Source organism: Rhineura floridana, chromosome 4, assembly GCF_030035675.1.
Source record: "Rhineura floridana isolate rRhiFlo1 chromosome 4, rRhiFlo1.hap2, whole genome shotgun sequence".
NCBI classification, from domain to species: Eukaryota; Metazoa; Chordata; class Lepidosauria; order Squamata; family Rhineuridae; genus Rhineura; species Rhineura floridana.
In genome coordinates this window covers 162,667,035-162,682,981 of record NC_084483.1, presented here as the reverse complement: position 1 = coordinate 162,682,981, position 15,947 = coordinate 162,667,035, and the positions used below count along the sequence as shown (strand labels likewise).

General features: G+C 40.3%; 1 protein-coding gene across 1 annotated transcript in view; it reads right to left on the bottom strand.

The window, feature by feature from the left end:
* EHD3 (EH domain containing 3) overlaps positions 1-15,947 on the bottom strand; it is a 39,415-nt gene that overhangs the window by 777 nt on the left and 22,691 nt on the right. Inside the window, 2 exon segments of the mRNA XM_061625001.1 lie at positions 1,172-1,302; positions 12,549-12,638. Coding sequence (XP_061480985.1) covers positions 1,172-1,302; positions 12,549-12,638 — 221 coding nt within the window.

The following is a 15,947-nucleotide window of genomic DNA, read 5'->3' as shown; positions in this document are numbered from 1 at the left end:
CCACATTGGCATAGAAAGAATTTGTTGCCACGGTAGTGATAAACACCTGGTTAGATGGTTTCAGGAGAGGATTAGATAAATTCATGGAGAATAAGGTTATAAATGGTTAAAAGTTAAAACTGCTAAATGGAACCTCCAGAGTCTGTGGCAGTATACCACTGAATTCCAGTTGCCAGGTTAGCAACTGTGGTGGAGGACTATTGCCCTCATGCTCTACTTGGCACAGGACGCTGGATTATGGGATGGACCTTTGCTCTGATTCATCAAGGCTTTCCTTATTTTTTTCAGATCAGAGTAGAAACAAACTGCAAAAAGCGTGAACACAGGCAGCTATTTATCAAGTGGTGGCTTGCCATGATGTGCATGCAGCCACTTGTTAATCCAGTCCTATGTATCCTCTTGTCAAATGGTAAGGAATTTTTCTTAGCAACCTTCCACACCTGCTCAGATATCTGGGGAAGGGTATCCATTTACTGCTCGGCAGGAAATACAGAAAACTGACTGACCCAAGTGGTTACATGCACACTTGTGCAAGTTACCACTTGGTAAATGTTCATTTGCGTTCGGCCAGAGGTAGGAGAATGCAGAGGCAGCAATGGAAATCCAAGGAGGATCATCTGGAGAGATCCAAGACCCACTTAATAGAAGCACATCCTGGCAGGTGACATTTGTTGTAGTATATTTAGTTTCATGGTTGATGAGTGTATGTGTGGTTTGGAAAAAAACCCTTTGTATTCTGTCTTTTCCAGAAATTTAGCACAGATTACATAAGGAATAAATATACAACAATTTTTAGCACTTCAACCAAATGACAGTTCCCAGGATTCCTTGGGGGATGTGCCATGGCAGCTAAAATATAAGTCTGTAGTGTCAACACTTGCTTTTTCAAAAGCCATCAAGAAATGGGCTTTTATGAATATTGTTGGCTTCCAAACTTTAGGGCTACTGCAGAAAGTGGGAAGAAAAAAGTTACAGAGGTGAGAAAAGCTGCCTCTGCCAAAATCTTTCATTCTAAATAATTATTAATTACAGTTCCCTCTCCTGTATAATGCTTGATCCCTAAATTAAAAAGACATGTCAGTGGCTACAGAATGAGAATATAGTGCTGGAGTGAGCCAGATTAGAATAGTTTTTCAGACTGCATTACTGTAGTGATAGAGAGGACTCGTACCTTTGTTGTGCAGTGTGTGTCTCCAGAGAAGATGGCTCCACCATAATAGGAAAATAAATCCCAGGGAAACGAAGGTGAGAATCCTAGTGAGGAAGCGCATGATCTTGCCTGGCCTACCAAAGCGAGTCCTGCTAATGGAAACAGACAAAGAAATGTGAAACAATGTCAACAAAAGTACCCCTAGATGTTTACTCTGGGATGAAGCAACTGTGAAGGTTAGGTTAAAGTACTGTTTGTACATTCATGGGCTTTTCCTGTTGATACATCTATAACCGACAGTCAGAGAAACTTAGGCTGATCAAAGAACCCCAAATCACAGCTATGCTTCCAACAAAGCTATGAATGATGACATGGGAATCTGGAATAATGTTCTGCCTTATTGCACTTTACCCTGATAGAGAACCTGAGGGGTAATGGTCAAAGCTGCTATCTTAATCACAGAGTGATTTATCCTCTTAGTACATTATTGTATTACATGGGAACATCTCACCTGGGCCAAACAACCAGCACACTCATCACACACCAAACTGATGGGAGAAATATCCATTAACATTGGCTGGAGATATAGGCTATAATTTTTTCTGGCTCCAGCTCCAGATGTCTAAGGGCCTATCCATACCTCCTCTTGATCTGCAATCTAACTCCCTTGTGTGTCCATTAATTCACCATCATGCAGATGATATTCCCCCCATTTCGGACTTTTGCTGCAGAAATTTGAACTTCCCGTACTCTGCTATACATCAATTATTATTTCTGTCCCTATTATTAACCACACTAACCTCTGTAGTAAGGACATCTTCACCTGCTTTTTTATTATTATGGGCAGATAACTGGGCTAGATCCCATTTGCTGTCCATGCCTCCTCTCTCTCCCTTACAGTTCATTCCTGCTTCCGGTACTGAACTGGGGTACTTTCTCCTTCTGGCTTCTGTAGCTGTATCATACTTTCTTTCTTTTTTTACTATTTTGCAATCAAACATAAAATTGAATGTTTAATTAATAGTATTTCCACTTAAAAGCTATTTTGCGATATTACACAAATAATTCGTTGAAAAACAATGCACCCCTATATTAGTAAATGTTAAGTACTATGTTATATGTAACAGCCCAGACAAGGGTATTTTATTTTTAAAAATGCAATACATTTTATTATTATTATTAATAATAATAATAATAATTCATGCCTTCTGCAATTGAAGGAATTTCTACTTAAACACAAACCTGTGATGCGCTTTAATGAAAAAAAGATATATGTTTTTGCTCTCTTCTGGAAAAGTGCATGAAAAGCAAACTACCATTATGAACCAATCACCATAAAGGGGTGGGCTTAGGGGTGTGACAAAATGCAAAAGCAAATTAGACCAAAAAGAAAAGAAAAGAAAAGCCCACATGTATGGATGCTTGAAAACCAGGTTTTAACAAACAAATCTGACCACAAACAGAGCATAGTATGGATCTTGAGGCCACCAACCAAATATGGAAAATGTGGATTTTGAGGTTATGTATGGATGGGCCCTAAGGGTAAAAACACACTCACTGGTCTGTCGGTTCCAGTGTGTCTCCACCTCTTTCTTCTGAAAACGGGCACACAATACTAGTCAAACCCCACCCCTTTTTACTGTAAAACCTAGTGGGAGCAGCTTCAGTTCATTTTTTAAAAAAAAATCAGCTTCGAAGAGATTTTGCACCTGATTGGCAGATCAGCCCGTTCCCCCTCCAAGTATAGCTAATAGAAATGGTTTGATCTGATGATTAGTGTGTTTACAGCCTAAGTGTACGCTAAGATGGTAAAGCATGAATAAGAGAAACACATGTCTGGAAATATGTGGTGTTTAGAACCATCACTGAGACTGGATTGGCTGTAGATTCTTGTTGAATGTGCATTTGGTAGCAAACTTGAGAAGCAGTGTTTGGGTAGGTGATTGGCATTTTGGATTAGAATGGGGAAGACTTGCAATCAAATTGCTGCGCATCTGTGAAGCTCACTGGGTGACCTTGGACTACTCATCATTTCCCAGCCTAACCTATCTCACCAGACTGTTGGGAGGATAAAATGGGAGGGAATCAGGTTTATTCCCTAAGTTCCTTGGAGGAACGTTTGAAGGAAATGTAATAAATAAATAAAAATGGTTAAATCGATAGGTACAGTATCTACACCATATATTCAAAGTACATTTATACCTCTTGAACAATCATGGCTTCCCCCAAAGAATCCTGGGAATTGCATTTACCCCTAACAGAGCTACAATTGTCAGTACCCTTAACACACTACAGTTCCCAGCATTTTTGGGGGGAAGCCATGTGCTTAAACGTATTATGTGGATGTGAATGACTTTTCAGTTGCTGTTTTACACAGAATTTGTTTTTTAGTTAAAGTACTTCTCAGCTACCTTTCAGGGTAAGTACCTTCACAAGCTGGCTTACAAATTACAATACATTAAAAAACTATTTAAAACACAAATTGATAGCAGATAAACCCATATTACAGATCAGCTTAAAATTTTAACAATATTTTAGTTGCATTCATTTTTCCCTAGGACACTATATATATATATATATATATATATATATATATATATATATATATGTGCATGTGCGTGTGCGTGTGTATATATATATATATATATATATACACACATATGTATATAATGAATATATATATATTCATTATATATATATAAATGGAGCTTAGGAGATAGAAATAGGCAGGAGAAAGTCTTATTGAATTCTGTGAAGCCAATCATTTGTTTCTTGCAAACACGTTTTGAGCAACCAAAAAGACAACTGTACACGTGGACATCACCAAATGGTCAATATAGGAATCAAATTGATTATATAATTGGGAGCAGAAGATGGAGAAATTCCATACTTTCTGCAAAAACAAGGCCAGGAGCAGATTGCGGTACAGATCATGAACTGGTAATATCGAATATCAGAGTAAAGCTAAAGAAGAACAATGCAATCATAATGCCAAAATACAATTTAAATAACATCCCAGAAGAATATAAAGATCAAATAAGGAACAGATTTGAGGCTTTAAACTTAGTTGATAGAGAACCAGAAGAACTATGGACTGAAGTCGGAGACATTATCAGGGAAGAATGTAAAAGGACAATACCTCTCGTTAAAAAGAGAGAAAGACCTCAATGGATGACTGAACAAACTCTTAAAATGGTTAAAGAGAGAACGAAAGCAAAAGCAAAAGGAGACAGAAACACAATTAGAACCCTAAATGCATCTAAACAGTGACTAGTACGTAGGGATAAAGAACTATTACAATAGTTATTGTATAGAAATAGAAGAGGACAACAAAAAGGGTAGAACAAGAGCCCTATGTGATGCCCTTCCCTGGCTCTCCCTGTCAGGTTCCTACCTGCGCGTGGCTACTGCCTGTCACTAGGCACCACCAGGGGCTCCACCAGTCCAGACTGTCCTTTTTTATTGTTTCTCTCCCCGCTCTAGCACAGATCTCAACAGATCCCCCTGCTAGGCAACCAACAGTCACGTCCCAATACTAGTATTCCCAGAGACTCTGAATACTGGTATTGTTATTCTCTTCACCGCTGCCACCATTTGTTACAGTTCCCCTTCAGCCTTGGTCATTACCTTACCCTCCCTTCTGGTCTGTGAAACCCCAGCCAAGGATCAGGCCTTTGGTAAACCAAATTAAGTATTTATTAAAGATAACAAAGCTAACAAGATTAACAAGATTTCTTCTTAAGGCACATAAGCATATGGTTTTACTCAATACTAATCCGAACTCCACCCCCCTCCTTCTCCACTCTCTCCTGGCAAACAACTCTCTAAACCCCACCAAGCAACCCACTCAGTTTCACCTCATCCACCACCCAGATTCCACTCTCACTCTTCCTTTTATACGTTCAGCCATTTTAAACACTCAGCCAATCATCTAGCATTCTACTGCCCATTCACTCCCCCTCCTCTTTCACTCCATTTACCATGTATCTTCTAAACAACCAACACTTACCATATATACATTAATATAGGAACATCACACCCTATTCCAAAAGATTAGAGAAATTAAAGGGAAATGTAAACCAAGAGTAGGGATGTTGAATAATCAACAGGGGAACACACTGAATGACCAAGATGAAATAAAAGATGGAAGCAACACACTGAAGAACTCTATAAAAGAGATGCAAGGATGACAGATTCATTCACGGAGGAACCATATGATGAAGAACCAGAAATTTTAGAATGTGAGTTGAAAGCTGCTTTTAAAATATTTGGAAGAAACAAATCACCAGGAACAGATGGCATACCAATAGAGTTGCTACAAGCTACTGAGACTGAATCAGTCCAAAGTTTGACAAAAAATTGTCAACAAATATGGAAAAGAAAACAATGTCCCACAGACTGGAAGTGTTCAATATACATCCCAATTTCAAAGAAAGGGGATCCCAGGGAATGCAGTTATTATTGCCTTAATATCCCATGCAAGTAAAGTAATGCTCAAGATTCTACAACAAAGGCTCTTACCATATATGGAGTGAGAAATACCAGACGTCTGAGCTGGATTTAGAAAGGAAAGAGGTACCAGAGATCATATCACAAACATACATTGAATAATAGCACAGACCAAGGAATTTCAGAAGGAAATCACCCTGTGCTTTATAGATTACAGCAAAGCCTTTGACTGTGTAGATCATGAAAAACTGTGGAATGCTTTAAAAGAAATGAGGGTGCCACAGCATCCAATTGTCCTGATGTGCAACCTATACTCTGCACAAGAGGCTACTGTAAGGACAGAATATGGAGAAACCAATTTGCTCCCCATTGGAAAGGATGTGAGACAGGGGTGTATTTTATCACCCTGTTTGTTTAATCTATATGCAGAACATATCATACGGAAAGCATTGTTGGACCAAGATGAAGGAGGTATGAAAATCAAAGGGAGAAATATCAATAATTTAAGATATGCAGACGATACCATACTATTACCAGAAACCAGTAACGATTTGAAACAAATGCTGATGAAAGTCAAAGAGTTAAGCACAAAAGCAGGACTACAGCTGAACATCAAAAAGACTAAAGTAATAACAACAGAAGATTTATGTAACTTTAAAATTGATAATGAAGACATTGAACTTGTCAAGGATTACCTTGGCACAGTCATTAACCAAAATGGAGACAATAGTCAATAAATTAGAAGAAGGCTAGGACTGGGGAGGTCAGCTATGAGAGAACTAGAAAAGGTCCTCAAATGCAAAGATGTATCACTGAACACTAAAGTCAAGATCATTCAGACCATGGTATTCCTGATTTCTATGTATGGATGTGAAAGTTGGACAGTGAAAAAAGCTGATAAGAGAAAAATCAACTCATTTGAAATGTGGTGTTGGAGGAAAGCATTGTGGATACCATGGACTGCAAAAAAGACAAAGCATTGGGTGTTAGAACAAATTAAACCAGAACTGTCACTAGAAGCTAAAATGATGAAACTGAGGTTATCATACTTTGGACACATAATGAGAAGACCTGATTCACTAGAAAAGACAATAATGCTGGGAAAAACAGAAGGGAGTAGAAAAAGAGGAAGGCCAAAGAAGAGATGGATTGATTCCATAAAGGAAGCCACAGACCTGAACTTACAAGATCTGAACAGGGTGGTTCATGACAGATGCTCTTGGAGGTCACTGATTCATAGGGTTGCCATAAGTTGTAATCGACTTGAAGGCACATAACAACAACAACAAAAGCAGCTTCATTATATTCCTGTTTATTGGTAGACTGCTGCCAATATGTAGCATAAGTGAAGCAGGTCTGCCCTCAGTATTAGATAACTCTAGATAGGTGCCTAGTAGGGATGGTCGTAATTGACTTGAAGGCATATAACAACATATATATATATATATATATATTCATGATTTTGGTTGACAAGAGTTTTTCCATTTGAGAACAAGGAAAGGAAAAGCTTGCCTACTGAAATTACCTACAGAAGACACCACTGAGCCTGGCAACTTTGTGGCTAAAAACTGGATGTTCCACTTGGAAGACCCATTATTTGTACAGTGCAGCACCTATTGACCAGTATAACCAGTAGTCCAGTAGCGCGTTAACTAGCCTATTAGTGCCAGCTGCCGACCGAAATAATAGACCATCAGCCAAGTCTTCAAGAAGAAAAATACTTTACTGTTGCTATAGGCAGTTTATCACACCGTGCTCCATCTCTCTCTCTCCAACCAACTCTATAACGCCTTCCTATTACCCCCACACCTCTGTGTGCTCACTCAAGCCTTTTATTGCTGTTTCTTTGATCTGTTACAGCTGCAGCCCGACCTTGGGCGTTTCTGCCAAGTGCTGTTAATTAACGGCTTCACTCTTCCCTTAACTCCTACTGTCCTGTCTGGAAAAAGGCTGTGTTGCCCACCTAAGCCTGACATTATTGTGTAGAAGAAGCCTCCACAGAAAAAGTGGATCTACCCATTTTACTTGGAAAGTGAAGGCATGTCCAGACAGGCGTGTGTGCTTCCACAGTGTAGTTTCTAGGCACACAATGGGGCACAAAATACGGGTACCATTTTCTGTACTTGCCGCGTTACAGTGGCCACTTAGACACTGCCAGAAAAAGAGGACACAGACTTGCATGAAAACTCCAGGAACTAATTTATTTGTAAATTTAGTAAATTTCAAAATTTAAATAGAAATACAATATCACTCACCATAGTGAAGAATAAGATTGTGACCAGGTGACCTGTGTGCCTTGCTCAGTCTGCTGTCCAGGTGTTGCTATGGCTATGGAACGTCAATGGCCCTCCTCTCCCTTCTTATGATTCTGGATTGTTTAACTGAGCAGTTCTTTAAATAGAGAACTGCCTTACCTACCTTGCTTCTGTATCATCTGGGTGGATATAGGTTAGGGATGGGGGAGAATATTCACTAAATTGGACTTAGTACCGGATTCCGACTGAATTCGACAGTCCACTATCTTTTTGGACTGGTACTGATTTCTTGCATTGGGCTGCGGCTGTAATCCGCACGGATTTCTTGTGGCAGGCCACGGCTGTAATCTGCATGGATTTTTTTCATTTCCCCTCCCATTTTACATAATTATCTTCATAATAACATTTAAGTTGATGCCTTTGGAACAGTGTGTGGGTGTGATAAATAGGAAAAACTAAACTATGTGGAACACTGTGATCATTTACATAGGTACTTATGTTAAAAATTACGCAATTTTTTCGCAACCAAAGAAACCCCAGCAGATTGAATCAGCAAGTGCCAAAGCAAGCAGGAACAAAAAAAAAGGGTGGATCGGGATGGAATGATGGACTATCAGAATACAAGCAGATCAGAACTAGGCAGTGAACCCCATCCCTAATATACAGCAAACCAGATTGGGCCTGGAATATCCAGATTTTCTATGGTAGAGTTCCCATGTCTTTAATAGTGTCATCACTGGGCTCCTGCTAGGACAAAGGGCGGAATATAAATCAAATAATAAATAAATAAATAAATTTGCCAGGTATGGCTTTCTTTCTCCTCACCATCTTCATATTAAGAAAACCTTAATCTAATAATGTCAGTCAAGTAACTTCTAAAGACACTGGAGTCGTGCCACAAAAGTCTAGTTTGTCCCCCCCCCGGCAGTTCCTAGGGGGAACAGGTTTGTTGTGCAACAGCACCAAATCAACTTGAATTGCACAACCTGAATGTGGTCACTTGTCAATGAATCCCACTAGAAAATAGAAAGAGGCTGGAAGTGCTCTTTGTTACTAAGAGCTGCATTACAGACAGAAATTAAGGGGTAAAGTCATTATTTTTAAATATTTAAATAGATTTATATAGGCCACCTTTTAGGCATATGTCACACAAGGCAACTTACAGTTTCAAATACAAAATACATTAAAACATACATAAACAATATCACAGTTTCTGGAAATTCTTGGAATCTACTACAATGATTTAGAGAGAAAAATCAAAGTTAAGATATTAAATATTGGGTATCCTGAATACAAGATGGTAAAAAAGGTGAGGAAAGAAGTGTGAGAGTATAGCTGCCATCATTTCTTTTTTTTAAAAAAAAGGTTTTAAATAGCCCGTGTTTCCCCTTCTCCCAAACTTGATCAGAATTGGAGCACTGTGGGGATTAACCATCCCTGAATAGCAGCTACTTGCCCCAGTAGGGCAAAGAACAAATAGGTACTAGCTCGGTGGGATGCAAAGGACCATTTATGGCACTGAAGAAATGGTTATACCACCTCTTTCTGTGGAAGCTGTGAAATAAATAAATAAAACAAACCACCTTGGGGAATCATGTCTATGGATCTCTGTGATGCCCCTATTTGTACAGTATTTATGGTAAGTGCGGGTTTTGTAGTGTAAATATGGTAACCAGAGAGAATAGGGAGTGGGGAGTACATGTGATGGAATGTTGTGGAATGCTGTGTTGTGATTGGCTGAGCATGTGGGTGGTTGAAGGTATATATGAGAGAATGACAGTTGGTGAGAGGAGAGAGTACTGTTCTGGGGTTTTGAGTTGAAGAGGGTGAGAGGTGGATGTGTTAGGCGGGTAGTGAGGCAGGTTTTTAGGACTAAGGTATTTATATAAGAGAAACTATAACACGTTGGAAACTATTTAAATGTAACCACACGCATATCTACTGAACCTAAAGTAATCTTGTTTATTCCCTGTGTTAACTAATAAATTCCTTTGGTTTAACAACACACCTGATCCTTGGCTGGATATATATATAGTAGGGCCCTGCTTTACGGAGCTTTGCTTTATGGCTCTTCGCTAATGCGGCTGTCTCAGTTAGATGCAATTAGACTAAAGCCCCACTCATACGGCACTTGTTCCACTTTTACGGCGGTTTTCTGGCGTCGCATCCCATTCTATTCAATGAGTTCCGCTTTTCAGCAGTTTTCGCTTTTCAGCAGGGGTCCAGGATGTAACCCGCTGTATGAGTGGGGCCCTACTGTAGAAGGGAAGGGTAGGCAGAGCAGAAACCAAAGCTGGAAACAGTATCTATGGTGGCAGCAGTGAATGGATAGTGTATCAGCAGCAGGTATCCAAAGGCAACCCAGGGCTGTAGTCTTTAACATTAGAAAGATACAGGGGGGTTGTGGCCTGAATCAACTTAGACAATAACAAGCTGTTAAAGAAGGAGACTAAGGCTGAGTCTCAGGGCAGCATTGCTTTACAGTGTGTCAGGCAGTGATGCCTAGTAGTGGGATCGGGAGAGATCCGTACCAGGACCAGACTGCAGGTGGAGGTCTGACAATCTCCCACATCACATCTTGTTTGGCCCCAAGTTGTACTGTATCGTTAAGTCAGGTTTCTGATTCAAATCTGAAGCTTGGAAGCAAAGTTTCTCAGATTATTCTAGTTTCTAGACAATGAAAATAGTTCATTAAAACAGGCAGGAGAAGAACTTTTAGTTCTCTCACATATCCAACTGAATGAACTCTGAGCAAACAGATTGTTCATTTAACTGAAGTTAAAACCAAGGAAAATATTATACCTTTTCATTTTTATTCACAGTTAGATTTTCAATCAGCAAGGTAGTTTTGGAACAGAGATACTAGCAGGCCTCAGTTAGTACAAGACCAAGTGCTGGCAAGTAGACAAAGTGGGACTGAGTGAGTATGATTGCAACTGTTATTGCTTAAACTGTAGAAACAAGTTTAGGTATGTGCAGACTTTTGAGAAACCAATAATTAAAACTCTACTTATACGAGGGAACACCTAAACAAAGCATATCTGACCTTTGTTTTGAAATAATGTTTTAGAATACAGCATCAAAAAAAGAAAAGAAAAAGGTTGAATTCTTAAACGTAAGACATGACAAATGCACAGTAGTAAGGATGTTTTTACTCAAACAGAATAATAATTATTTTATTTCTATATTTATATAGCTGCTTAACCAAAGTTCCTTGGGTGGCTTACAGGGCAAAGCATAAAATACAATATTAACATACAATATTAAAAGTTATGATTAAAAGCATGAACAAAAAAAATAAATTGCAGCATAAAACTCTCATTTTTGTCAGAGAGAAATGCAATCAATCAACAAACAGCTCAATAAAATAAAATACAGGTCACACAATGAGAGATCAGATTCTGTTTGCTTTAAAAAGCTAGTTATTAAAAGATCTTCACTGGATGATGAAAAAACCATACAGAAGGCACCACCAAGAAGATCCTCTGCTTAATAGCCCCCTACCTCACCTCACTTGGCAAAGGCACACAAAGCAAGGCCCTTAAGATCTTTTTGTTTGTCTATATAATATTAACACATATATAATTTACTAGGGGCTGTGCCCCTGTTCACTTTACTCACCAACTCCACCTATCCCCCACCCTCTCGCCAAACCCCCACTCCCCCTCAGACCACGCCATCCCACACATTTCTTCTTTGTTCCCCTAGCAGAGGTGACAGCAGGACAAAGGAGAGAAATACTTTATCTTCTTCATCCCCCTCTCCCGCTGGTGATGGTCACAATGGCAGGGGAGGAATCAAGGGGAAAAATACTTTCTTTTGTTCCCCCCCTCCACTGGTGGTGGGAGCAGGGGAGAATGAAGGGGAGGAAGACTTAGATCTTCCCCTTTCACTATGGGTGTGTGTGAAAGGCAGCCAGTAGCAGCAGTGGCCTCTCATCACAACGTAGTTTGCAGCACCGTTTGTTGGCAGCCACACAAACTCCAGAGTGATGACACCCTTACACACATATAGCTATAGGAAGATATGTTTTGTCTCCCCAGACCCCTCAAGCCACAGAAATTCAGCATAAACAAAGCTGCATAGACTCGAATCTCCGCACAGACACCAACAAAATAATGGTGTGGAGAAGAGGCATAATTTGAAATGAGGGAGAGGAAAAGCAGCAGGAGATAGCCTGGCTACTCTGTGTGGATAAAGTTCAGCATAATTATTCTAGAAATAAGTCAGGGAGAACGGAAGAGGCTTCTGAATCAGATGAAAGGCCCATCTAGTCCAGGATTCAGTTCTCACAGTGGCCTTCTATGTCTGATTTTCAAACTACCTTGCAAAATCAAAAACAAAAATCTGGGCACGCCACTGGGGAGACTCACCTTGGCTGGCTGTGCCCGTTTAATGAGATCATTCCATTTCTGAAGGGCTGCATTGCGGGGCAAGCTTTGGATATCTGAAAAGGTCCTGCTCCTCTGCCTCAAAGAGTTTGCGATTATCTGGAATGAGCAATGGGTGAGACCAGAAGGAACCAACGTAGGCCCTGATTGCCTCAGGTGTGTTGACAATCTTCCCCAGAGACCACATGAGGGCACCATAACCTCTCATAAGCTGTTGGGTCCCGATCTGGTCTGCTTTGTTGAGTACTCCCCTCATTTTATCTTCATGGTTTTTCAGTGCTTTGATGACCTATGAAAATTCACCTGAGATGTCTAGCTTGTGGGCATCAAAGAGGAGAATGATGTGGTCCACCCTCTCTGCAAACCACTCTAGGACAGCAGCAAAGTCATAGCCTATTGGGGAAGAAGAGAACAGAGGCAATGCTGTATGGCATGAACAAGGAACCTTTTTCAGCTGGAGCACTGCAATCCCTTCTGAGCAGCTTCCCAAGGGCCACATGCCAGTGCAAAGCAGGCAGGACTATGCATGTAAATTTTACCTTTGTACAGTAGGTTAGTTTACACACATGCCTCTCGCTATTCTCCTCCCATATAAGCAAGAGGTATTATATTTTAGCCAGGCAAAAACACCCAAAGAAGGTGTGAAGCATGGCCAGCAAGTCCTGATGAACTAAAATGATGAAACTGAGGTTATCATACTTTGGACACATAATGAATGGGAAAAACAGAAGGGAGTCGAAAAAGAGGAAGGCCATACGAGGGATGGATTGATTCCATAAAGGAAGCCACAGACCTGAACTTAGAAGATCTGAACAGGGTGGCTTATAACAAATGCTGTTGGAGGTCATTGATTCATTGGGTTGCCATAAGTCATAATCGACTGGAAGGCACATAACAATTTCATCTTCAGAATAGGTGCCACGGTACTCTCAGAGAAGACTTAGAATCCAGACAATCACTAAACTGCCATCTTTGCAATGAATAGAGCTTGGGACCTATCAGCAAGAACCAACAGGATGAAGAACAGCAATCAGTTGCTAGCTCTCATTGCATGGCCCAAGAAAAACTGTAATGATACTGGGTAATTATTACTGGTATCTAGATTAGTTTCCTCTGTGTGTGTGTGTATTAATTATTATTATTAATAATAATAAAAATCTATTTGGCAATCTAAATTCTACATATCTTCATAGAGATAGATGTCATCCATTACACAATAGTACAGCACAAGTTGTAGAATCTGACTAAACAACATACATAGTAGAGAAAGTAGAAAATATTTGGTGATTTCATGTCAAGAACTACCAAGGCCAAATGAGATTTCACTGTGCATAACTGTGTGAAGGACTTGCAGCCTCAATCTTGGGTTTTGCATTTAAGGCCATAATGGTGAGCCAAGAAAGTCACTATATTTAAATTAATTTATTTAATCAGCAATGTGGCACCATCTGCAAAGTAGTGTTTATGACAGTAACATGCAACCATTACATCAGCAAAAGGAAGCTGGTGGTGCAGGAAAGCATGTGAACTACAGTGCATCCTAATACTAAACATTGGTAGTGGTGTAAGATACTTAACCCTCCCTAGACGTTGGTGAGAAAAATTGTACTCCTGGTGCACTTTTGGTTTCAGAAGTTGCACAGAAGTAGACTTTCAACATAATTTCTCTAGGACGGGTGCAGACCCTCAGGCCTCTGGGCCTCCCTATCTGGCTCTGAAGATTTCCCCCATGCCATTCTGCTTACCTGCACCCTCCTCAAATGCTTTTGCTTGGCTCCTATGTGTCCTTCAATTGCAGCAATGCCTCTTAAGTTGCCTGGATGGAGAAGACTATAGAGAGTGAGTGTGTGTGTGTGTGTGTGTACGCGCACATGTGAGCAGAAACCTCTGACTTCTGAATGACTGGAAAGTAGCCTACTGTACAAAGGTAAGAGTCATATCTGTTGTTCCACCTACTTTTTGCTTCTGGGTTCCATATACCACATGGCCTCCAGTAAGGTTGCCTATGAGAGATTGTGGCCCTCAGGATGAAAAGATTTGTCACTCCTGTTCTAGAGAAGCATTGTCACCTGCATTAATCAATGTCCCCAAATTTTAACTGCTTACTATTACAGTTCTATTTATATATACACAGAACAACGACAGTTTGGAACACAAAATATCCCAAGAAAACCAGCTGAGTTTTATATGCGGAGTGTGACAAAAACTGAGTTTAAATGTTTAAATGTTTTCTTCTTGAAAGGTTTAAATGTTTTCTTCTTGAAAGCCAAAATGAGTCTGGAAGAAAAGATCTCTCAAGTAATCTTTCATTTTTGCTACTGGTGTACTTTTTTGGCCCAGCAAATGGCTTTGTTTTACTACCTCAAGATATATTGGAATTTAGCTTGGGGTAGAATTCCCCCCTCCCCAACCATTTGTGTTATGTTTTTTCAGGGGTGTGGCCAATGTTAGGATCAGTCCATAATTCCCTCCTCTTCTTCCTTTAGGTCAGCCTTTCCCAACCAGTGTGCCTCCAGATGTTGTTGGACCTCAACTCCCATCAGCCTCAGCAAGCATTGCCAATGGTCAGGAAAGATGGGAATTGTGGTCCAACAACATCTGGAGGCACACTGGTTGGGAAAGGCTGCTTTAGGTTCTATAGCCCCGTAAATCCTAAAATGGTCTTGTAGTGCAAAGCAGTGTCTATATTTCAAACTCACAAGAGGTGAAGACAATTGGGGGACTTGCAATGACAATTCCAAAAACAATGTTTTTAGAAGACATTTGCTTGAAGGGCTGATTACCACCTTCTTTCTGGCTTTACAGAATCTTCTACTCTTTTTCAAAGTACCCTAGGAAGAAAACAGGACACAGTACTCTAGTGTCCAAGACAAACCACACTGATCTGATCTTAAATATTACTGGAGAGTATATTCCAGTTTCTGCTACTGATTGTACACCTTGCTCTATAAAAAGTTACAATTTTTTTTCCTGACTTTTGATGGCAAGTATTTCCTGGATGTGCAAATATTTTGTGTTTATCATCAACATTCAACATCCAAAAGGTTATGCAGTGGCAGTCAGCATCTGACAGCTATCTTGACATGAGGCCATTAGCGTATGACTCTGTCAGCTCTACACTGCATCAGCAGTGTCAGGGGGGGCTGGAAATTCCTGGGTCTTTGGCAGGGAAGGAAAGTCCTTAGCCAGCAGTCGGGTTGTAAATCTGTCAGGCCTATCCAAAGCGTACTTGCCGAGTCAGAAGTCCAGAAGCGAGGTAAGTGGAGGTCCGGGATCAATTGCCAAGGAGGTCAGTCAAAGAGATGCTGCAGGGAAACTAGGTCTACACAAAGCCACGCCTGACATTGCAGTCAGCAACAAGCTGCAGCCAAGGTGTGCCTTATAAAGAGCAGGATGGACAGCAGGTGTGAGCCCTCAGCGTTTGGGCCTTAAGGAGACAGGCCTGCCTCTCTTCTGCCTGACCTTCTGCTGTCTACGTTCTGCAGGTGAGGGGGGAGTATCCTGTTCACTGTCTGTGTCTGGCTGCAGGGCCTCTGCTGTCCCTGGGGTGCTCTGCAGCTGAGGGGCAGAGGGAGCTGGATTCTCTTTTTTTTTTACAATAATTTTTATTCAAATTTTCATAAAACATACAAAACAAAATCATAAAACATTCAAAGACAAAAAACAAAACAAAACAAAAATGATTAAACAAAAAAAATAAAA